Below are 25,533 nucleotides of genomic sequence, written 5' to 3'. Positions count from 1 at the left end.
GACTAATGGAGTCTAGGTCTGGGTCCCAAGCCAGATGCTCCCTCTTACTTCTGGGTCGGAGACAGAGAAGACTGGAGGACATCCTTGGAGCAGGAACCCGCAGTGGTAGTCTGTGTCTTATGTAAGTGAATTCTCCCTGAATAAACCTCAATCAGCCTACATTGTGTCCCAGAATCTTATTTCCTGCATTATTCATACGTTTTAGGATGTTTCTACTGCACTAGGTTCCCCTATTATTCCCCAAACACCCAACTCCAGCTCTCTCCTCTCATTCCTTCCTTTAATCCTGTCTCCCCTCCCCATCTATCTTCCTATTCTAGTCCCCACCTGACCCAAGTCAACCCACAAAATGTATTCTATTTTCCCCTCCCAGGGGGATCCATGTGTCCCATCCTAGTCCCTTCTTCTATACCTAATCTCTCTAGGTCTATGGATTGTATTTAATGACTAATTAATAAATTCATTTAGTGACTAATATCTACCTTAAACATTGTTATGAGCAGTTTCCCCTTCAGACTGATCCTACAGCCACATCAGCTCCAAATAACACACAGAGACACTGTATTAGATATATTGGCCTGTTACTAACATTCCTTATTGTCTAGCTTTGTCTTAAATATTAACCAATTTCTATTAATCTAAGAGTTTCCATGTGGTCTTATCTTACCGAAGAAAGTTTCCAGACCTCTTTTTTCTCTCAAGTCTCTACATCTTGAAACTCTACATCTCCCAGAATCCTCCTTGACTCCTAGTCCCGCCTATCTGGCTTTCCTATTGGCCAACAGGGCTTTATTCATAAACCAATCAGAGAAACATATTTACAGAATTACATCTCCCATCATCTCCTCTTTTCTGTCTAAAATAAAAAGGGTTTAAATTTTAACGTTGTAAAATATATAACAAAACAGTTATCAAATAAGAACTATTGTTAACAATATTTCGTCCATTAACATTTAGCAAGATTTAAAGAAAATATTCTATCATCTATTCTACCTTTGTGAGTCTAAAATCTTATATGTAACTTATCATTAATCCTAACTAAGGAAAACTATAACCATAACTATCTGTGTTCAACTCCCTCAAAGACCACAGAAGGATAGTATATAAACTCTAGAATTGACAGAGATAACTTGCTGCCTGGTCAGTCACCCGAAGTTCTTCTCTAACGTTCCATCTTCAGCCCATAGGCCATAGTGTGCCTGGCATACTCCTCAGCAAAGCAGGAAACTTTACACTGTCTGCCTGTATTGGCAGTTTGTCAGTCCCTTGTCTCTGTGCCCTGCAGACTGTCTCGCAGACTCTTCCATGAAGCAGGAACCCTGCAGCAATGTCCATCTTGTTTCAGCAGTCACTTTTCTGTGAGCCCTGTTTATACAGCATAAAGTCATAGAGTCCAGACAAGAGCAGTATCTTGCCCAAATGGCTAGTTTTGCCATATTGGAAGTAAACTCCATCAATTTCTTTGATGTCCATCTTCCTTTGTGACTCAGGTGGTGCTGCCAGGAGCAGTTGCGCCTCACTGTCAAGAAAAGCCCTAAACCATTTTAAATCCCATATTCTGTAGGTCTTTGAAAGGTTTGAAGACTATTCACCTCAAATATATGTCTGTATATCTAGAAACCTAACTAACCAAACTATACGTTTTAACTATTAAACATTTTTTCCTGTTTTTACTTTATTCTTATAAATTTCATTTTACATTCCAATCACAGTTCTCCCTCCCACCCCCAGTCCACTCCTCCTCATTGGTAAGTGCTCCCATGAGGAGTCAATAAAGTCTGGCACATTAGGTTGTGGTAGGGCCAAGCCCCTCTCCTATACATTAAGGCTGAGCATGGCATCCCACTGTAGAGAATGGGCTCCAACAAGCTAGCTTATATGTTGGTAGAATTTCTTTAAGGGTCACTTATGTATACTACAATATCATCTGCAAAAAACAATACTTCTTTTCCAACTTGTATCTGCTTAATCTATAGTAGTCTTATTGTTTTAACTAAGATTTTAAGTACTATATTTTAGTGGAATTGTTTTAAGTTTCTCTCCTTTTAATTTGTTATTGGCCATAGGCTTGCTATAAACTGCCTTTATTCTGCTTATGCATGTCTGTTTTATTCCAAATCACCGCAGGACTTTTATCATGAAGGGCTTTTGAATTTTGGCAAAGGAATTTTATGTATCTAATGAGATGATCATGTCTTTTTTTTTAAATTTTCTTTCAGTTTGTCTATTTGGTAGATTACATTCATTGATTTTGGTATATTGAACCACCCCTGCCTCGGTGTGATGAAGCCTTCTTGGTCATGGTGGATGATCTATTTTATGTGTTCATGGAATCAGTTTGCAAGCATTATATTGAGTATTTGTGCATCTGTGTTCATAAGGGACACTGGCTGGCCTCTAATTGTTTTTCTTTGTTGGATCTTTATGTGGTTTTGGTATCAGGATTACTGTGGCCTCATAAACTGAATTTTCTATTTTGTGAAATAATTTGAGGGCTACTGACATTATCTCTTCTTTGAAAGCCTGACAGGGCCATTAGTTGGGCATAAGGAGATTAGGTGGGACTTCTGGGGATGGAGATCTGTGAGAAGAAAGGTGGCGTCACCGGCAGATGCAGAAGCAGGGTGGGCAGTGCAGAGCAAAGGTGACTGTGCCACATGAAAATATGTAGGGTAAAATGAATGTGTCAATTTAGGTTATAAGAGCTAGTGGGAGAAGCCTAAGCTAAGGCCAAAGTTTCATAATAATAAGTCTCTGGGTTGTTGTGTGAGATGGTGGCCCAAAGAAAAGTCTAACCACATTTAACTTTGGTAAGTGGTATCTATCCAGAAAATTACCCGTTTTAGATTTTTCAGGTTGGTGGAGTACAATCTTCCTGCCTCCACTTAAAATTGTGCACCACCATGCCTGCTTTAAGTGATGCTGTGGATCGAACCAAGGGATTTGTGCATGTGGGTGTGGCAGTTTGAATGTAATTTGCTCCAATAACCTCATACAGAGTGGCACTATTGGGAGGTGTGGCCTTGTTGGAGTAGATATGGTCTTGTTGGAGAAAGTATGTCACTGTGGGGGGTGGGCTTTGAGGTCTCATATATATTCGAGCCATGCCAAGTGCCTCAGTCTACTTCCCGTTGCCTTCTGATTAAGATGTAGCCAGCGCCATGCCCCCACCATGATGATAATGACTGAACCTCTGAAGTATAATCCAGCCATATTTTCCTTGTAAGAGTTGATGTGGTCATGGTCTCTTCACAGCAACAGAAACCCTAAGACAGTGAGCAAGCTGTTTTTGTTCACCCCGTGTGTGTGTGTGTGTGTGTGTGTGTGTGTGTGTGTGTGTGTGTGTGTACACATGCAAAGTTATGTGTGGGGCCAGGTGAACTGCTCTCTGTTCTCAGAAGCCATCTACCTACCTTGCTTTTTAAAGACAGGGTCTCTTACTGGCATGGAGCTTGTCAAGTAAGCTAGTCATCAAGTTCTGCGGATTCGTATATCTCTGAGTACTCAGAGCTAAGATCACAGGGTAATGCTTTTATCTCCCTCCTCCCTCCCCCCCCCCCACTTTCCTCTAAAAACTGTGAGTTCCGGATCTCATGTTCATAGCACACACTTTACTGATTGAGTTCTCTCCCCAGTTCCCAAAGTCGTTTTAAGTTCTTCACAGCTGTTTAATGTAAATTAATGCCACAGTATTTGTTAATAATTTATATACTGGCAAACTTCTCTATTTTCAACAGTGGAAAATTTTAAACGAATGGGTCAAATTTTTCCTTGATGTCATGAAACACATAAAATCTGGCTTAGGATGAATTAGACATCTAAATTTTAACAGTTTCAATAACCAAATGGCAAAAAAAAAAAAAAAAAAAAAAAAAAAAATCCAACCAGCCAAACAGCAACAAAATAAATAGGCAACTAACCAATAACTACATGGAAAGCTGCGCCCACATACATTGGAGTCTACAGAAGGTAACTCTATAGGAGAAATAGGCTTTGGCTAAGAAGACAGAGTCAGACTCATGCTCTAAGTGCTTCCTTCTGTCTTCGGCATATGTGTCTATGAGAACACATATCTTTAGGTATTTATTTTCATGGTTTTCTGCCCAGTGTTTAAGATGCCATCAGTATGCTTTATTGATATTTTTATTTTCCTAAACAGGAAATTCATGAGTTGTTATAGGGGGGCTTTAAGGGCTCATAAGCTGTTTAAATTATTTTTCAAAAAAATATTTACACAGATATTAGACTTTATCACTGTATAAAAATGTACAGTGGTTTTATTGACATGTACATTCCAATATGTTTACAGCTGCAAGATAATGAGGCACACTCAGTATTGCACTTCATTAAAATTTCAGGCTCAAACGTAACCTAGAAGTTTAAATGAAACTGCTTTTGTAATTTAGTAATTCTTATACAGGACAAACATTGATAGCTTTATATACAGTGTGATACTTATTACATTTATAAGTCTTACTAACACAATTTTTTTTAAATAACAGTCTAGGAAATAAACCAGAATATTACTCTTTTTATCCCCACCCGTGATGCAATTGTACAGGATTACAAAAAGGCAGTATACAATAAACAGTGATTATTTTTCTTTTTTGCTTGAAAGCCAGCATCATTCTTAGTTCATGAGTATGGTGATCCTTTTATATCAATTATCTATAAATGTCCAATGCTTCACAGGCCAATAACGGTAATGGCCACATGCAAACACCTCACAAGTTTGATATCTTGGTTCAAAAGAAGATAAACCAAAATAACAGGGAAACGTTCCGTAGCAAGAATTATGTACATTGTATTTGGCATCATTCTTGCACTGTGAATGGTTCATTTTCACGGATGTAAAATGGTCCCGTTCTTATCCTGAGCAGAATTTAAACTTCACTGCATCCTCCCAGTGGATGAAGGCAACTATTCTCTTTGTAGACAAAGGGTCTGAGTGTTCTAAAAAGTGTGAGCATTTCTGCACACTCCACACCCCAAAGCAAACTCTTCCCCAGTGGGCGGATGAACAACGTGGAGTGGACATTCAGTTCCTTCTAGCTGTTTGCCTTTGGGACCTGTATACATTTTGAAGGAGGTAAAGGAATGTAATTTTAAAACACACACATATAAATCAAGTTATTCAGAGAAATAACATGACTATGGCTAAATAAACTAAAAGTATTTTTCTTCTTACTACAAATATGCTCACTATGAAAACTTCAGCATGACAGGTGTGTGTATCTATATCAGATAATAGGAAATGCCTGTTAACATTCTACCCAGAGGACCACTGAGCTACAAAGCTTTTCCCATTGGTAGATGAGACGGATAATCATTTTAAAGCAAGGATCAACGAGCAAAAGTGGTCATAAAAATCTCTCACCTTAACTTAGCAGAAATCTACTGTGCATGTGAAAATAGGACATTTTTGTGGGGGACTTTTTTTTTGTTGTTGTTTTTTTCAAGTAAAATCAAACACAAATATAAATGAACCACATTTACATCTATAGTGAAGAAAAAGTTGTACACTGGTAAAATGGACGACTAGTAATGAGTGTCATTTGTTAAGTGTCCGAAGGAAGATTAGTAGCAACGTAAAGATTAGTTGAAAACATTACAATAACAGACTGTAGTCTGAAAAGAAATACAGTGGGAAAGATACCAGTTTGAGATCAAGTAGGCTTGTGCAAATGTAAAAATAAAAGCTGACCTTTTCTATTAAAAATTTTATATAATATATGTGACTAATGTTAGTCAGTATTGCCATTACTCAACAGTGACAGACTGATCTTGAGAAGTTTGCAAAGGAAGAGGGCAAGGCATGGGTGTAGGATGTGAAGATGACAGCTAATCTCAGAGAAAATTCCAGTTACTGGCTGGGAGCAATGGTCTGAGCTGACAGTGACCAAAGCAATTACACAGCTTTAGACAAATATAGGTCCAGGTCCAGGATGGGCCAATAGGGAGGATAGCAGACACCGGACAATGAGTTCGATACATTTGTCATATGCTATGAACTGGAGCAGACCTCCCATCTCCAACAACACTGCACATCTAGTGCAGGTGGCGACGCCTACACCTGTGCTGGCTTCTGCCTTCTGCAGTCATTGGGTTTCCATGGGGAAAAGACATGCGGCTGTTTACTTCACCACCATTCACTGCCTAAGTGTGAATGGTGTTGCCAGGTACTTGGGATTGAGAGGTGAACAGTTGATGGGAGATGCCAGTTCATAGTGCATGACTTGTATTTCAAGGAGCTCTCAAACATTCCTGACACTATGCTGAGAAGCAGTAAAAGTAAAAGCAAACCAAATGAAGTAAAACACCTGTAAGCACTGCAGACCCCACACTACGTATCAGTTCATGCCAGTTCACCATTTTCTTTAGGCTCAACTTCCAGTTTGTGAACGTGGACATGGTATTCTCTACTCTGGAGGTTTGCAAAAATTAATAAGAAAACAAACACGAAAATGCCCAGAGGACGAACATTAATTAGCTCCTTCCCTTTGCCTTCTTAACTCTTGGGCTGTCTCACTCCTGGGATTCACAGCGGGTGGAAGGACAAACCCTCTGTTCACACTTGGTCATCCACACACACATGGAAGGAAGGCCTGCCTTGGTCGACCTCTCATCTCAGCTGCTACCGCACCACTGTATCCTTTCAATATTTGTTTGCAGACATCATCACTTTTAGTATTTTCGTTAAAACAAAACAAAACCCACTTTCCTTCATTAGTAAAATTTGGATTTTCCCAGATGACTCTGCTCACCTTTAAATTTTCTCAGCTCAAAGCTGGTTGTTGCCCAGGCTCCTCCCACGCCCTCAGGCCAGGAAGCAAACTGGACTTTCTCCTGGTTCCTGTTAATTTCCAGACTTTGACCTACAGCTTCTACCGAATACTCCACTTCCCTTCAGAGTGAAGATCCTCTCTGATACTCCCTGCTCATTATCACGACCCCCTTCTTTATCTGACAGTCACCCTAAATACTCTGGTCTCTCATAGCGTTCTCAATTTGCTTCTTTCCAAGTCTGCTACCAATTAAAGGGGGTTTTGATGGAGATCAGTAAAACAATGTTTATTTGACACAATAAAAGGCAATATATTTCATATGACTGCAAAGTTAAAATGTTAAAAAGGATTCTTTTTAATTATAAAACACCTATTTATCTTCACATCTCTATAATTTTACCTCGGTTCTCCTCAATGGTTAATTAAGTAAAGTTTTGTTTATTTTGTGACATTTATTTATGCACAGATAAATGAGTCTGTGTCCCCGCTTCCCCCTTTCTTCCCAAAGGCAGCACAGTGCAGACCGGATCTGTGCTTTCCTTTTCTTGCCTATGAGGTCTCTTAGAGATCTGTGCAGATCAGCACAGAGAGACCCATTCTTTGTCTCAATAGTAACTGACAGTGTTTAGTGCCGTCAGCGTACTCCTTAGTTGGACACTAGTGTTACTGACCAACCTTTACTATTATATGAAGTGTTGCAATGAGTCCTATAGATTTGCCCGTTTGCATTATCCTATATAGTATCTTCCATAGTTAGGACTGCGGTGAATATGAGAGGTGAACCTACTGCACGCTTTCTAGGGAACCTACCACTTGTACAAGCCCTATGTGGGTGTGCTTCTTAGCTGGAACTAAACCATATACTAGCTACAGACCCAGCTCACATAAAATTCTCTCTTTTTTATTTACCTCCCTGTAACCCCTAACTCTCAAGCCTGGTATTTGTCTCCCTATGGACCATGAGGTTCCTGAAATTTTTTTCAGACTCTTGGGATTTATATTTTTTTTTTTCTTAGCCTGATCTCCATGGATAGTCATTTGTTCTATATTCTTGGTGGGTCTTTCTTTAATTTTCCTAGCTTTCTGGTCCTCAATGTGCTCCTATTTCCCAAATATTCAAGATAAAATCATCTATTTTGTGACAATCTCTTAAGGAAACACACAAACAAAAAACCAACCCCCACCCCCACTAAAAAGAAACAGCACCAAAACATCACAAGCTGGGCCCTGGGGCCAGGCCTGTGATCCAAACCAGTGAGCTGGGCTCCAGAGTGAGTTTAGGCTAGCCTGGGAAACTTACTTAGACCTTGTCACCAATGAAAACCAGCAAGACCAGCAAGACCAGCAAAACCAGCAAAGCACCACAGTTAATCCTCCTGCTCCGAAAATCAATGAAAACAATCCTTTCACATTGTTCTGCCATGAGTTTAAGATATTAAATTTTACACAGCTTATTTTTCTTTCTCTGGTAGCAGACCTCTTCTGATTCTCAGTAGATACCACTCTCCTTCCTCGGGAGATGCTTCATTGGAGGTTCTTAATCCTTACACATGATCTCAGCTTTTCATCACATTCAGAAAGCCATCAGCTGTTAACAGTGAAGAACCTTCCATCATTAGAAACAGTTTAAAACTCATATAGATCATGACTGTGAGCTGAAAACATACCTGCAGGGCAGTGAGGGAGTTCTTCTTTAGGAATGCTAGTCATTCTTTGAAAATCATCATGACATGCATTACAGAAATGTGTTGTTCCAAAACAGAAGAAGACAGCCACTGAACAGCAGTAGCGACACTTGTATTCCAAAAAGTCTGTTCCATGTTTGGGACACATCTATAACAAAAGATGAGAGAAACACAAGATTATAGTAAGCTATCTCAACTTTATTTATAGTAGCTAAATACATGTGTAGCAGACTTAATAAGTGCACAGCTTATTAGTCAATATTTTGAGAGCATATGTAACTCCGAAAGGTGATTTAAAAACCAATGGTATAGGTTAAAAAAATTAATGAGCAAACGTGTGGTCCAAAAGATCTGATAAAAGCCTCAAATTCAAGTTTAGTTTCCCACACAATCTATCTTAAAGAGCAAACTAATTTCCTCTTGAATGTTTAATTGAGCTAGCAAGTTGCACAGTAATAGATTACTATCTATCAATCTCATACTACGAAAGTTTCATTAAAGATGGGAGAGTCTAAAAGTTTGAGTGCAGGCTTATGAAATGAAATTAGTAAACTCCCTCCCTTGCTTAAATATAGTGATCACTTCATGGAAGACAATTATATGAATGAAAATACTGAAAAGTAATGACATACATGAGCAAATCTGGGGCATCATGCACTACCCTGATAAGTATCAGAATACACTACATGCAGGGGTGGAGGGGGTCATGGATAATTGGTCTTATTTTGAAGACAGATAAGAAAAAGTTTATTTTCATTATTTTTAATTCTGCGTAGGTGTGTGTATGTCTGCAATGTGTTTGTGAATGTGAGTACAGGAGCCCTTGGAGGCTAGGGGTGTGGATCCCTCAGAACTGGAGTTAATGGAGTAAATGGAGTTAATAGAGTTAACTGGAGGTAACTGTGGCTTCTTGATGTCGGCACTGGGAACCAAAATTGGGACCTCTGGAAGAACAGCAAGTGCTCTAAATGCTGAGCCATCTCTCCAGGCCCCGCTTTGACTCTTTGGTAGTGTCTAATAAAATGCTCTGCCTACCTGAGCCCTAGACACATCAGAGCAGGCACCACAGATGAGTTCTCTGGGGTCATAATCATCTCCTTGTCCGGCTTCAGCATCACAGCGAGCTTCACCACCGAAATATGCCTGCAGAGAAACGATGTTTACATGAAGCTAGGGCACAAGGACACATTCCCCCACAATGCCATGTAAACATGTCTATACTGATGATTGTAGGGAGAATTGGGGTCAGAAATAAAGTAGTTATTCATTTATTCTTTTATCTTGTTTTTTCCAGACAGGCTCTCTTTGTGTAACCCTTGGCTGTCCTAGAACATGCTCTGTAAACAGGCTGACCTCAAACTCAGAGATTTGCCTGTCTCTGCCTCTCAAGTTCTGGGATTAAAGGTGTGGACCAACACATCTAGCTTAAAATAAAGCTATTCCAATTTTGAAATAGAGACACACTTTCAGAAGGAGGGAGTCTGAAAGATTGTGACATTAAAGGAAAATGATGAGAGAATATACAATACACAATATTCCAAACAAAAATGAGGAATCAAATAAATACAAATGATGCTTTTTCAGGATGAACTTGAGAGTTTTTTTCATTCTGAAATCTTAAACAATATATTCTTTTCTAGTGCTTGAAACATGCTTATCAAGTCCTAGGTCACAATGACGCATAAGCACATAAGAAAGTGTGCCTGACCAAAAAAAAAAAAAAAGAAAAAAAAAAAAAAGAAAAAGAAAAAAAAGTCAATTTAAACATCTTCTGATCATACACTTTTTGAACAAACAGAAATTTAATAAATTCTATTCAGAATACTGTTCATACTAATAAACCTATGCTATATTCAGAATCTTAATAATATCCAATATGAACACCAGAATGAATGAATTATCATGATGGCCAATTTGTTTTTCCTTATTTTGGGCACAAAATAAATGAGGTCAAGAAATTGGGACAATTTACATGTACGTTATGTCTGTAGTCAAAAAGCCAGATCCAAGCTGAGAATAAATTAGGTGAGTCAACATAAATCTATTATCTGTCCTTGAAAAACAGGTCAAAAGACAGGCTCCATTGATGCAGAGTTTGCAAATGATCATTGATTGTCAGCTAAATCTGGCTTTACTGGTATTTCATTTATCCCAGGCCAATTTCCTTATTCCAGGAGCTTCAGTTATCCCTATCTTCTACTTAGCTTGGCTTCTTAAACACATGGCTGTTACCCCAGTGGTAGCACAATATTCACTTATGATATTTGCACAGTAATCACACATAAATGATATCTTATTATTTGTAACAATATGTCTTTTACAAATATACACACACCCTTGTTCTTTCCTTGTGTATATTCATGTGTCTGTCTATCATTTATTTAGCCTTCCATTCATTGCTTTTATTTTCTTTATTACACTTCATGACTGCATATCATTCCTCAGTCATTTATTCATTCTCTAATTAATCTAGTATTTGTAAATATTGACTAAGCATCAAGTACTGGGTATAGAGAAATGGAAACAATACATTCTTTGTCTTTATAGAGCTTATGAAATGGGGCAGAGAGACAAGTAAACCAACAGAAACAACGTAGGTTAAGAGTTGCAATGGATGTACACAAGACAATAGAATAATTGTAGGCAGAGGTGAAGCTGCTGGGATGTGTGAGCACATTACAGAGGAGGAGAAACAGGAGTGGAATTCTGAAGTAGAGTCATGTGTGCATAGCTACAGAGAAAATAAAATGTGCAGCAGGGTCAGAGAAGAACATTCCAGAAAGAGAAGCACAATGTGTACCACCAGAGGGGCCGTCAGTGGTAGAGCAAACAGGCTGAGTGTGGGTAAATGTATGTTGTTCAGTAATCGTTGGAGGTGAGACTACAGAGGTGGATAGTGCTGCAAGATTAGAAAGGAGGGCCCAGACAGACCTGAGATTTAGAAATACTAACCTACTAACAGCACTCTGAGGGAAGGAATGGAGTTTAGGGATGCAACAGAAAAGCGCAGGAAGACACTGTGCTTACAAAAGAAGACAGAGTTGCTCAGATGTAACACAAAACAAGGACTCAGAAATCTGAAGGCAGATTCAGAAGACTTTGCCAAGACAGATTGTACATGGGGAAGTGAGGTTGATGTATATTATATCAGACATCATGACTGAAGTATCCGTGAGAAACTCAAATGTCTGGTAAATAAAGCTCACAGAATTTAGAAGGGACAGGAAAAGTCATGGATGTAGCAGAGGTTACCCACAATCAGGAAGTGCAGTATAGTAAGTAGGAAAGCTGTAAAGGAGAGGGATCCACAGAGCAGCATTATCTAAGAACCAACTGTACCAGGCAGCATGGGATTAGTCACTACGGCAAGTATCCTTCGTATGGAAATACTGCAAACTTTAGAAAAAGTTTGTTTAGGTAAAAAGTACTCCCTTCTCCCCAGTTAAGTAAATTATTTGAATTTGAAGCACTGCATCACGCTTCCTCATTTTTAATTTCTAACTTAAGGTTTAAGAATAATTGTATGTTACTATATAATTTCTCCAGGGCTTAACTCTTTAGGATAATTGTAGCTTACCTTTCTGCATTTGTAGCAAACATAATATGCATATCTATTCATGGCATAGCCAGCCGGGTCATTATAAAACCTGACACCAGGAGTTGTGATCGCTTCACTCTTATGTAGACCTTCATATTCCAATCTCATTAAGGCTTTTCTTCTGACATCTTCATAGAGTTCTTTTATTGGATCAAGCAGGTCTTTTAATACTATATGATTAATTTTGTTCTGAAATACAAATTTTTAACAGAAACATTTATGGAATAGTTAAAAAAAAAAAAAAAAACATTTAGTGTATACTCAAGTGCCAACCACTATACCAGGAGGTAACTAGTTAGAAATGTGTTGTAATGCCAGAGAACCATTCTTCTCTTAACTAGTTCTGGAAGTACTAAATGTCCACAGCTCACTTGTTAAGAGCAGATCTCAGGTCCTGCAAGCCGTAGAGAGTCCTTTTCCTGTTACTCACCCACAGCCATGTCATATGATACAACTATCAGTAGGTTTGAACAGTGAGACATCCACCACTAAGGCACAATGATGCTTAAATTAACATTTCTCCTGCCATATGTTATATGTTTAATTCAGCTTAGGCAGCTTTTACCTGAGAATTCAGTGACAATAACTAGGCCCACCCACCAAAGCCCTAAATGGCAAGAAAATAGTCTACCACTGAGGAATATCTCTAATAACATATACCTGCTCTAGAGAGATCTTATAATATTTCAGGTTCTACTTAGATGAGGACAGAAACGAACAGAGGCTGGGGGATGGGAAATAGGAACAGAGAAGGTCACCAGAAGACCCTGGTAGCTATCTGAGATGAAAGCAAAGAGGTAAAGAAATAATTCATAGATAAGTAAGTTCAGGTTCCTTCCACACCTTGCAAATGGGACACGATATGAATCCAAATGTTATCCTTGGACCAAGCCATCTGTTTTCCAAAACGCGTCGACAGCACTGTAAGTGGAATACATGACTGCAGTCCAGCTTAAAGAAAGAAACAAGAAAGATGTAAATAAATGTAGTCATGACAACTCTGAAGCAACGGGAAGGCTCTCCAATGCAGGAGAGCCACGTGACCAAGCACTTCAGTACCAAGAGACGTGAGAACTTTTAAAGCTTATTCCTGGGACATTACTGACTAGGTTTTCAACTTATAATTTTCTCTAATCACGCACTGATGTCACTTATATAAGATCTACATATGTAAAGTAGGCTAGGTCAGAGAAATGTGAAACTATTTTATCAGTCACTATACAGATGAAAAAACTACTGATTTAATGACGTAAAATTTTCTTGAGAATATTCATTATCTTAGAATCAATTATAAAAATTGAAAATAAACATGTCAAAAGTTAAAACTTATTTATCAAGTAGACTGCTATTATTATGTACTCAACTATATATTGCTACATACAGATTAGGTACATACACTACGACATATTGTGTATTACAGACATTAACAAGAGCTTAGCTGCTTGAAACTCTAGCCATTTCTCCCTTCGTATCATTTTATACATGTTCACAAAAATCACCAAGAACTTCAACAGAATTTCTTCTCAACATATATGAATGAATAATATATTAACAGGACATTTTCACTGACTCTTTCTATTTAGGAAACGTGTTTATGTGACCCCTGCTAAAATCTAGGCACACTGGAAAGCCGAGGCAACCTGAATGGCCGGTGCTGCCGAGAGCGCTTCGGTGAAGCAGATCATGCACATGTCGTCGGCATCTTGCTTGAGTGTGGTAGCATTTTTATCACAGCCGTGCAGACAGGGCAGACAGTGCTCTTCGTTTTTAACCCCTCCGCATGGGTGTCCACAAGGGTGTGTTTTACCACAGGCTATCTTAGCATATTCCTATTGAAGACAAATTGCAAAGGCTTTATTTACAATGATGAAAAAAGGCAAGTACTACTTTACAAGGAATGCCTATTAGAACAAAATAACAACGATTGTCCTATGCTCTGGCTAGCTAGGACTAACTGAGTTTTCCTTTTAATATAATCAAAGGGTTTGATTCCACATAAAAGAAAGGCATTGATAAAAAGTAAACTATGGCTTTAACCGATTTGGCATCATATATAGGCATGAAGCATAAAGTTCTGACGTAAAAGTCTCCTAGTCACACCAGCCTCTTTTGCCAAAACAGGGGTTAAAAAAACAATGAAACCGCACCTTACTTATCTCTCTCTCACAATCTGAGTAACATCCAATCCAGAGCAGATTTATTCAGGATTCAAAAAACTTCCAGACACTACAGGTTTACTTTAGGCAAATGAATGAGCAAATCAACTCTGGTCAGATATATCATACATTCTTATGTGTGTATATGCGGTGCCTGCTGTCTGTGCATGTGCGGTGTGTGTGTGTGTGTGTGTGTGTGTGTGTGTGTGTGTGTGTGTGTGTGTGTGTGTGTGTGTTTGCCCATGGACGCCTGTGCTGGGAATCAAGCCTGAGTGCTCTTAGCCACTGAGCCATCTCTTCTGCCCCACGTGGTCAGAGACCTTAACTGTTTCTAGAACAAATTAAATATTATGATGGTGATGAGTAAGCAAAACAAAGTCACCTTTGGGCTGTGAGACAGGCGAACTACACTGAGGCAGAACCACAACCCCTACTTATAACGGAGATGCTCTGACAGACATATGCCTAACCTCTAACTAGATACCTACCTGGCAGTCTGCATCAGAACAAACACTGCCCACAGCAGATAACTCCGTTCCACTCCGGGACCCACAGAAGCGGCATGCTTCTGAACTGCTTGCGGTGGGTTTACCTAGGTTCAGTAGAAGAAAAACCTTCTATGAAGGCATGCGTTTTATGTTGCAATACAGCTAAATTTTGAAATAACAGACTAGATTTCTTTCATTTACTAAAGGCTGTATGTAAGCCACCTTAAATATAAAGTGAATAACCACCAAAGGGGTAAGAAACTAAAGACCCATAATCTTTACAGGTTCATATCGTCTTAGCAGAAGAAGCAGACTATGAATCTAATAAAGTTAGTAGATTGAGCAGATCTGGCAAGCCCTTACGCACACTAGAGTACACAGACTAAAGGGAAATGTTTTAGTATTTTTATATAACAAACATCACATGACAGTAAAAAAAAAATCTGACTAGATCATAAAACCTGAAAAGTAGAAAAAAAAATTTACCCAAGGAACTCTGCAATTCTGAAAAGAATTTAAATACATTGAAATACTTAAAGAAGGGTAAGGTTTCCTTAAAACACAGGCCTTGATTTCCTTAAAACACAGGCACACAAATTTTAGGACCAACCACCGATTCCAGAAATTGACTTCAGAGCACACTGAGAAAAGGGCATTTACTCATGTAGAAAACTGAGATTACAAGAGGAAAAAACAAAACAAAACAAAACAAAAAAACCCAGTTTCAAGAAAAGGCTTATGTTGTAGCATGAATGTCACTTTCATGTAGAGTTAATTTATTCAGATTTATGCTGAGGCCAACAAGAGAAGTGGTGTCATTGGGACAAATGGCAGCAGCCCCGCCAGAACCCACACATTTTCACATTTTGTTGTAACGTTAAGCATATAATGTGTAAGACTTTAATTCCCAGCATTCATGAGGCAAAGGCAGGTGGATCTCTGTGAGTCTGAGGCCAGCCTGGTCTACAGAGAGTTCCAGGACAGCCAGGGTTGTTGCACAGAGAAACACTGTCTCGTAAACCCAAAAACCAAACAAGACTAAAAAACAAAATCAAAAAAGTAGAATAAGGACTGTTTGAGATTCAAATGTACTAGACACATATAAAATATTGTTTACAGCATTGCCTAGTCCTCTTTATTCAGAAAGCTCGAGAAGCACTAAATGTACTGAGACTCTAGGAAGTGTCATAAAAATCATAGGACTTTATAGTTAAGACAGGTATTAGTGACACAGACATGCTACCCACAGTGGCACATTGACTTTTGTGCTCTCCATGAATGTGGGAGGCTCACTTATAAAGATGTAAGTAGTGTAAGACAATGACTTCACAGAGGTCAGTGGACTGCCCAAAGTCACTGTGGTGGTCCGAATGTGAATGGTCCCCATAGGCTCATACATCTGAATCTTCACTGGGGAGGGACTGGAACTGTTTAAAACAATTAGGATTAGGAGGAGTGGCTCTGTTGGAGGAAGTGTGTCACTGGGGGTGGGCTCTGAGGGTTCCTAAGCCCATGCCGGGCCCAGTCTCTCTCTGCCTGCTGCTTGAGGATCAGGCTGTAAAGTTCTCAGCTACTTCTCCAGCACCATTTGTGCAACCAGGCACCCACATGAGAATGATGAACTCATCTCTGAAACTGTAAGCAAACCCCCAATTAAATGATTTCTTTTATACGAATTGCCTTGGTCATGGTGTCTCTTCAGGGCAATAGTACAGTAAGACAGTTACACGGCAGGTTAGTGACAAATGGGAATTTCCTGACTTTTAGTCTGCTCTTTCTAACATAGATGACTGTGCCTACCAAACACACATGGTCAAATGCCATCGTTAAGCATCTATTTGCATTAACCTAATATCTAATTGTAGACATGGTTCGTCCTCCCCCTTTTAAGTTATGACTCAACCTTGAATTCTCTTTTACCTGTGTGTTCTCGGAATTCCACCATTGCCTTCATTGTTTTAGAATCTGCTAATGCCATCAACCAAAACAGTTTCGTTCTACCACAGCCTTCATGAAGGTCAACCTTTATAGCTTCTTCTTCTTCTTTGAAGACCTATTGTTCCATTACAGAAAAGGCATAAATGTGTCTGTGTTTCTGGGCAGAAGCATGAACCTAATCACTCAATAACAATGGTTTTCTTTATAAAGTATAGTAAGAAGTTCCAGTCATCTCCAGAATTCTCTTTTCAGCCTTCACAACAGCTCCATGTTTACAATTAGGGTGCCAATTAAGCTAAGCATTTGCTCATTTTATAGTTAATGAGCAGGACAACTGAGGGCTCAATTGAGGCCACAAATTCTAACACCCATTCCCCTAGCTCACTCCCATATTACTTCAGAGTCCTTTCACGCTCCAGAGATCCCACCTGTCTGTGATGAGTTTTGGTTCGTCGGTGCAGATGCAGGAATCTGTCACAGTCAGTACATAAATTCCCACAGATGTTGCATAGGATGATAGCCGCAGTTTCACCATCATCGTGGTTATCACACATAGGCTGGAATAAGGTATTTTCACATGCTGCGTTAGACTTGCAAGAACCCTCAGACAAATACTTATGATACGGGGGACTTTATTCTAAAATCTGTAAAACTTTTAGAATTTGAATGTTAAACACAACTGTTGCTATCAAAATCTCTCGTAACTATCCAGTAAGGTTACTGTGCAAGGTGGTGTCAATGTTTAAAAGGAAGATGTAACACTTTATTGACTTAATATTCTCCCAGCTATATATCCAAACCTTCTGAATGATAAATGAGTATTGTTTATTATAAAAATCCAGACATTTATCAGAAAAAGTTGAGGGCTGACATCATGTCTCCTCTGATATGACTAAAGCAATTAATAAACCTCTTCTAGTTACATCTTGAAAAAGGGTATGCCTCACTGTTCTTCTTACTGTTTTTCTTCCTTTTAGTCCCAATAATAACAACATTTTGGCACAAATCAATCAGACTACAAATTCTGTTGATATAAATATGAATCAGAGAAGGAGAAAGTTTTTTTAATATGGTCAAATGCAAGCCCCTAGATTTTCAAAAGCATGCAGTACATTTATGAGATGAAATAGGGCAAATAGGACATGTTTTCAAGAGTTTGATCTGTTGCTTTTCCCCATCACTAACTATAAAGGAAAAAGTACTTATGAAACAATCCTGACCTTACCATTTGTTTCTGTTGCCCATCTTTTCCCATCCACCTTCCTGATGAGAGGCGATCCACATGGTCCTGATCAAGGACACACAGTGATGCGAGAGCAAGCCAGAGCTGTTGAGGAGAAAGCTGCTGTATTACTGCTTACAGGTGGGAAACAGTTATGAAATACTCACCGTCTCACACAGATAACAGCCAATCTGTGCTGGCTCAGTTTGGGAAGGCGTAGATGCTTAGGAGCACCTGCACTGCCCTGATGTCACTGCATGGGTGCCATCCACCCAATGGATGCTAACTGAGCAAAGACCTCTTTCTTTCTATACAGAACCACTGTTTTCTACCTGACGTGAAAGTGTCCTTCATCAGTGATGTATGAAAATCAATCATTTACAGGAATAATACTTACTGTACATGCCTATTGTGTATGTTCCCAGCTAGTGTATCTCTATCCAAAGCTCTATATTCCCAATGACATGATAAGTAGCTATTTAGTCTTGCAGTTCCATAAGTAGTTGGGTATATATTAAGTTATTCTACATAATAACAGTTCTTTAGAAGTTTCTGTTGTCTAATGGGGCCTACTTTGTACACTTTGTCATAAATTTATGTCTGATAAACTTTAGAAAATTCTCCTAAGAAACTGGAGGAGATGTGACAGGTGACTATGCAAATGTGAGAACCCAAGTTTAAGCTATAAAAACTCCGTAAAGCTGGGCCTGGAACCCCAGTGCTCCTGTGTAAGGTGAGAGGCAGATACTAGGGAGCAGCAGGAGGCTTGTTGGTGAGTAGCCTGCTGTTTACAGTGACTCTTGTCTCAAACAAGATGGATGGTGAAGATCAGCACCTGAGACTGTTCTGACTCCATCGGTATACAAGCAGCTGTACTCAAACACATACACACACCTATCATCACACATACATATACACATGGAACATCTTAACATTTCCAAGGCATATAAAGAGTGAACTATAGTTTTGCACAGAATGATATACCCAATAATTAATGAAAAATTGAAAAAAAAAAGGAGAAAGGAAAATGATTCAAGTGAAAAGGAAATGCAGAATGAAAGAATTCATGAGTGGTAGAAAGGGGGTAACTAAAAATTGTTTTAAGTGTCACACACATTAGCATGGTAACATAAATTGGCTTTCTCTGTCCTAAAAAAAAATATAACTTAATCTTTTTTATTATAGACTTTGGAGAATTAATATAAAAGATTTCTATTAGTGTGAACTGTTCCTAATGATGTAGCACTACCCTCTAATACTTAAATCACCTTTGGATTATATGGCTCATAAAACCTGGTATGTTAAAAATTAGATGTTTCATTTAAAGAATCTAATTCTATTTCTGCAAAAGTTCAACCCCACCTTAAACGGTCATGTGTTATTTTAAAAAACATTTTAGATTTATTTATTTTATTTTGTGTACATAAGTATTTTGTCTACAGTGCATGTATGTATGTATGTATGTATGTATGTATGTATGTATGTATGTATGTATGTACGTACGTACGTACAGACTTGGATGTCAGTGGAGGTCAAGAGTGGGTATCAGATTCCCTGGAACTGGAGTTCCAGTAGTTGTGAGCCACCACATAGACAGATGATGGGAACCAAACTCAATTCTCCACAAGAGTAACAAATGCTCTGACTGCTGAGGCATTCTCCAAGCCCAAGGGTTGTTTTGTAGAAACAAATCATACAATACAAACCTCGTAGTTGAGCTAGGGATTTTACTGGAAAGAACTGTGTAGGAGGTAGTCTAATCTTTTAAGGAACATCAGTCTGTCATAGCATAATGCCACTACTCAACTTACTGAGGTAAGCTACGGTAAATAGGTCAGTAGAAAGATGATATACGCAGCATAACTTAGGCTTTCCTAACCAGTATAGTCTCAGCTTCCTAAATAATAACAAAAGTTGATAAAGGCACCATAGTGAACAGTGATCACTACCACACTTAATTCATAACAGTCATTTTTGATGAATACCTATTTAACTATAAATGTGGACTGTGGTGATATTTTACATATGGTTTATTAAAGTTTGCCCGAGGATTCAGAAAGCAAAACCAGCCTCAAGCTATAGAGACCAGGCGGTGGTGGCACACACCTTTAATCCCAGGACTCAGGAGAAAGGCGATGGATCTCTGAGTCCAAGGCCACCCTGGGTTACCAGAGAGGGAATCAGAGCTCATGCCTTTAATCCCAGGATCTGAGAGGTACAAAAGTTAGAGGCATTCAGTCCAAGCATTAGTCTCTAGCCATGTTGAAGAGAACATAGCAGTCTGAGTGAATGTGAGGAGCAGTGAAATCAGGAGCAGTTTTTGAGGGTCACCCCTTTAGTCTGAGCTGAAGTAGAGGTAAGATCTACTGGTTGGGCTGGTTTGCTTTCTGATCTTCAGCTTGAAGCATGAACCCCAGTATCAGTCTTTGGGTCATTTACTTATCATGTTACAGTGGGCAAAGTTGACTTACTGATCACACATAATGATACAGACCAAATTTAAAAGGATTAAAAACTTACTCTAGTTGTTGCAATACACCTCACTGGAGATCTGAATTCTTCTTCCATCTTGGTCAAGGCAATGATGGTCTCTGCAATAGCATTTTTTGTCACTCGAGACCAAGCTTCTGACAGGTGACCCTATCGGGCAGTACAGAGCATCTTATTAAGTACCCAGAATTGTGGTGTCACAGAAAACTCTTTTCTCTAAATTAACACCTCTCACCAAGGAGAACGCTTATTTATAGCAAGACCATGAGCTCTTAGAAAGGGGCACAAATTATAAAGCCTTCAGAGTCTTATAAAAATTCAATTGCTAATGTCTGTTTTGATGATTTTAAAGTGAATAAAAATTTAAAGCCTCAACACTGTTTTCCTGTAGTGCTCAAACATTTTATTTCATATTTGGATAAAAATAAAAGGTACAAATAATGTTTCTATGCTTGGAAGTTTTGGCTATAAAATCTTGATATTTAACGTGAAGCATATATATCTAAAATTGCCCTAGATGCTATTTCTAGAATCTAAGAATATACATAGATTCAATCCACAAGGGCTTTTATTTGCACTGTGTTTCTTTCTCTTCAATGTTGAGAATCCAACCCAGAACCCTATGCACAGCTATGCAGAAATTTTGGTGTTAAAAAATTTTTATTCCTTTTTTGTGGCAGGCAAGATGTCTTGGTGGTTATAGCTTGACTGCTGCTCTTATAGAGGACCTGAGTTCAAGTCCTAATAACCCATGGCAGGCAGCTCACAGCCCATAACTCTAGCTCAAGGACATCTCACACCTTCTTCCTTCTCACCATGGAACTAGACACATAATTTAAAAATATTGTAAAAATTCATCTATTTCTATTTTACATGTATGTTTGCTTGCATGAATGTATGTGTACTGTGTGTGTGCGCAGGCAAGTAGGAGATGCTGATTCCCCTGAAGCTGGGATGACAGACAGCTGTGAGCAGCCAGTGCACTCAACTGCTGAGCTATCTTTCTAGCTCCAGCTACACAGACTTTTAATGAGCACCAACATTTTATTACAGAATACAGGGCTGAAAACATTATTAAGCAGTTTCATTCAACAGACGTCCTGGAGAATGACTATTTGCCATGAGGCCTAAGAAAATGCCCTCAGTTAAGACTGGAATGTCATTCCACTTCTCATAACCCGTGCAGTCAAAGTGTTACTGGGCAAGTCGTGCATTCTCCTTTGGAACGCCTTTTGTTCCCTCTGACTGCCCCTCAGGCTGTCTCCTAATGACACAGTGAAATGTGAGCCGAGTGACCTGTATGGAGCAGCACTGGGGGGGGGGGTAAGTCCCCAAAGCCAATACCTTAAGATAGCGGCACAGGACATACGTAAAGAAATATGAAAGCTTAAAAACGCAAAACTGAAGAGGATGAGAAACTTCTGCTTCTAGGAATCTTTTCCATTCATTTTTGGGTTATCAACATAGGTTCTTTTTTTTAGTTAGGAAGAATGCATTTTATTTTTGTATTTTAAGGTTCTGGAAAACTTACCTAAATTCTCAGGTAAATTAACTGGGAGTCTGAAATGAACACACTTTAATGACAAATTTGCCAGCCACTGACAAGACCAAGGGTACATTAGAGAGCACTCTAAACAAAGCTTTAAACACTAGCAATGCATTTTTATTAATGGAGCGGAGTGAGCTGTGTCAAGAGCAGGGGACTTACTGCAGCCATGTCCTTAATGAGCTTAATGATGATCTCTGAGATCTGCGTGGGAGTTGATCCTTTCATCCACCAATGACTTTCACCTCTCCGCAGGTAACTACAAAGAAAACAATGTTACTTCAGCACAGAGCACCTTAATTGTTTAGCTGACTGAATTAATTAGAATGTTTTATTTTGTTAAATTTTTGTTCGTTTATTTTGTGTGTATGTATATGTGTTAAGTGTGCCATGGAATACACCAGGAGGTTGGCTTTCAGAGCTGGCTCTCTCCATCCACTGTGTGGGTGATGAGGCTCACGCCCAGGCTGCAAGGCTTGGTTGCAGGTGCTTTTCCTCATGGGCCATCTTACTAGCCCTAATTTTTAAAAATTTTTCAGATGGAGTCTTGCTATGAAGCCTACACTGGCCTTTAAGTTACTAATCTCCTTCCTCATTCTGGCATTACAGGTAATTTATCCAATTAAGACATTTTATTTTGTTATTCACCTGTTTATTATTTTCATGTATATGTGTGCCTGTAGTTGTTTATTCTCTATTTCCCTGGCATCTTTTCCATTGTTCATTAACATTTGTAACTTTTCCTGTCAATTGTTACCTGTTCTTTGCACTTTTATAAACATTTTAATCTTATGGTCTGTTGTGGGATATTATATTAATATATGTGTTACATCCACTTATGCTGTGGAATACTTGTTTAATGATGCAAAGATGTGTTGCATTCTTTTATGTTCCATTTATTTAATGCTCTCAAACTGTGTTAATTTGCCTGGCTAAAGCGCCTGACTGGTCTAATAAAGAGCGGAACGGCCAATAGCTAGGCAGGAGAGAGATAGGTGGGGCTGCCAGGCGGGCAGAATAAATGGAAGAGAGAAGGAGGGAAAAGGGTAAGGGGGGGGGGGATGCCAGCGGCCACTCACCCAGGCACACAGCCAGCTTGGAGTAAGAAGGAAAGAAAGGTGTCAGAATACAGAAAAGAAAAAGCCCAGAGGCAAAAGGTAGATGGAACAATTTAAGAAACAAGCCAAGTTAAGGCCAGGCATTCACAGGGAAGAATAAGTCCCCATGTAATATTTGGAAGCTGGATGGCTGGTCCTCAAATACCAAAACATTGAGAGACAGGGAACAAACAAACAAACAAACCCAACAACAACAGCCAATAGTTTATTATGTAACTTTAGATATTTTCCAAGTAGTGCTTCAGTTTAAAAACACTTTAACAGTATATATGCCCGCTATAATCACTGTTATGTATCAAATCTGTGAAGCTTTTCCTACATGGCTTTTGGTATTTATGCTTTGTAAATTTGAGATTAGAAAAAGCTCTTCTGTAATTTGTTTCTGCAGAATTTTTAAAGAAATATATATATAAAGCATTACGTGATATGAAGTTTATCTTTCTCCTCATTATTTATTTATGTTATGGGAAATATTGACATAATTTGTGTTTTTTTCTATATAATAAGGGAGTCACATTCAAGCTTTTCAACACAAATAATGAATGTTACATATAAAGCTTATTCCTATAGTCTATATATCTTTTTTAATTTAGAAAATTATTATTGGTGTGCGTGTCTGTGTGTGCATGTGCACACACAATAAATAGGAGGACAAGCATACCACACTGTGTGTACAAGTAAGAGGACCTCTTCGCTGAACTTGTTCTTTCCCTCCACCTTTCTGGGGAATCAAACTCAGGTTACCAGGCCTGTATGGCAGGAGCCTTCACCTGCTGAGTTATCCTGACATTCCTTTTATACATATACAGCCAACTGCTTATGGATGTTATGTGTTAAGTGAGCCAATAGGTGACTCTTGTGGGCTAATCTTTTTATACACTGTGAAAACGTGTCTCTGACAAGGCACCTTCTGATTGGTTTAAATGAAGAGCTGACTAGGCAGGAGTGGATAGGTGGGACTTCCCAGGGGAGAGAAGAACTCCAGGAAATAATCTGAGAGGAAGGATTTGCCAGTCAGACATGGAGAAGTGGAATGCACAGTGCTGAGCAGAGGTATAAGCTACGTACCAGAACTTAGATTAATATAAACACAGGTCATTCTGAAGCTTTAAGAGCTACTTTTGAACAAGACTAAGCTAAAGGCAAGCTTTCATAATTAATAAGAAGTCTCCGCATCATTATTTGGGAGCTTGGCAGTTGAAAAAAGTCTGCCTACAGGTGAAGTTTGTGATGTTTAACTTTCTGGTACTCAAACAGAGGGAAGGACACACCTGGAGTTGAAAATCATCGGCAGGGTGACTGTTGTAACTCCTTTACCCACACTGGTGCCAGCTGTCCCAGTGATGGTGGTCCCTTTGGCTTTGAGCTGGACAGTGAGTGCTTTGGCAATGCAGCCCAGAAACATGTCCAAGATACCCAGCTTGTTCCAGTCTCCTTTCTCAGTTGAGTGAATGATGTCACTAATGTCTGCCGGGGGAAGAGACTTCACGCCTATGATGCTGGCCAGACGACTGGGGGTCACTTCAGGCAACACTCGTCTTAGTAGGGAGGTTACCTGATGAGGACATTGAAAGAGCACATTTAAGAAGTGTGCTTTACAATTACTTAAAATGTGCCTAGTTTCTATTCTGGAGCTTCAAAATCTCTGGGAGGAACAGAAGCATACTTTAACACTTTAAATAAGTTGTACTTTTAATTTTGAGAGGGAAAGAGTATGATTTAAACATTTTTGAATTTCCAGAGTGTTAGTGACTACCTGAGACAGCATGAAAAAAAAAGTCTTTTACCTTTGTTCTGGATTAAATGACATAATATATCTCTCACTAAGCAATCAGTCACTATTCAGAATACTATTTATCACACTACAGTAGTAACTGGAACACATTTTGCCGGGTGTGGTAGCACACATCTTTAATTCCAGCACTTGGGAGGCAGAGGCAGACAGATTTCTGTAAGTTTGAAGCCAGCCTGGTCTAGAAAGTGAGTTCCAGGACAGCCAGGGATACACAGAGAAACTCCATCCCAAAAACAAAAAAAAAAAAACAAACCATGAAGTTAAAATTGGATCCCCAAACATAAGTTAATAAAAGTTCATGCTTAAGGTCTTCTGATTTTTAAGTTTTCAAGCAACAGAGAAGAAACATAGAAGGATGGGTCACCTGTCTCTGGACCCTAGGAGAAGCTGTGTGAAGCAGAGAGAAGAGGTCTTGAAGCAGAGTCAGCTGCTGAGCCAGATACTGCCTTCCAACATTGGAGCCGCTCAGTGCTAGCACCATGGAGAGCAGCTCGAAGCAGTAAGCATCTGAGGAGGCGTCCTCATCACTGGGCTGGGAATTGGCATTTTCCTTGCTGGATATGGCGTGTTCCCACTCTTCACGGACTCTTGTCGCTTCCATGCGAATGGCTTGCACAATGTGGGCGCACACCTATGTGAAGGCAACATAGAAAACATAAAATTTTACTTATAAGTCATTTTCATTACTATTTTCCTAGAACAGGCAAGAAAT

At 39.1% G+C, this 25,533-nt stretch overlaps 1 protein-coding gene across 13 annotated transcripts in view; it reads right to left on the bottom strand.

Annotated features, from left to right (window-relative positions):
- Positions 1 to 4,241: 4,241 nt before the first annotated feature.
- The window catches only part of Mycbp2 (MYC binding protein 2), a 209,618-nt gene continuing 188,326 nt past the window's right edge, over positions 4,242 to 25,533 (bottom strand). For all 13 annotated transcript variants that reach the window (XM_051195259.1, XM_051195261.1, XM_051195260.1 and 10 more), the window contains 14 exons: positions 25,186 to 25,452; positions 24,298 to 24,581; positions 22,071 to 22,167; positions 20,393 to 20,512; positions 17,876 to 17,977; positions 17,079 to 17,207; positions 16,633 to 16,765; positions 14,713 to 14,816; positions 13,709 to 13,897; positions 12,912 to 13,019; positions 12,048 to 12,257; positions 9,506 to 9,613; positions 8,453 to 8,618; positions 4,242 to 5,069 (listed from right to left, as the gene is read on the bottom strand). In XM_051195259.1, coding sequence (XP_051051216.1) covers positions 4,954 to 5,069; positions 8,453 to 8,618; positions 9,506 to 9,613; positions 12,048 to 12,257; positions 12,912 to 13,019; positions 13,709 to 13,897; positions 14,713 to 14,816; positions 16,633 to 16,765; positions 17,079 to 17,207; positions 17,876 to 17,977; positions 20,393 to 20,512; positions 22,071 to 22,167; positions 24,298 to 24,581; positions 25,186 to 25,452 — 2,133 coding nt within the window. In that variant the 3' untranslated portion in view covers positions 4,242 to 4,953. The remainder of the gene's footprint in view (positions 5,070 to 8,452; positions 8,619 to 9,505; positions 9,614 to 12,047; positions 12,258 to 12,911; positions 13,020 to 13,708; positions 13,898 to 14,712; positions 14,817 to 16,632; positions 16,766 to 17,078; positions 17,208 to 17,875; positions 17,978 to 20,392; positions 20,513 to 22,070; positions 22,168 to 24,297; positions 24,582 to 25,185; positions 25,453 to 25,533) is intronic.

Source organism: Phodopus roborovskii, unplaced genomic scaffold, assembly GCF_943737965.1.
Source record: "Phodopus roborovskii unplaced genomic scaffold, PHOROB, whole genome shotgun sequence".
NCBI lineage: Eukaryota > Metazoa > Chordata > Mammalia > Rodentia > Cricetidae > Phodopus > Phodopus roborovskii.
The sequence above is the reverse complement of the archived record's forward strand: the minus strand, read 5'-3'. Positions and strand labels throughout refer to the sequence as shown.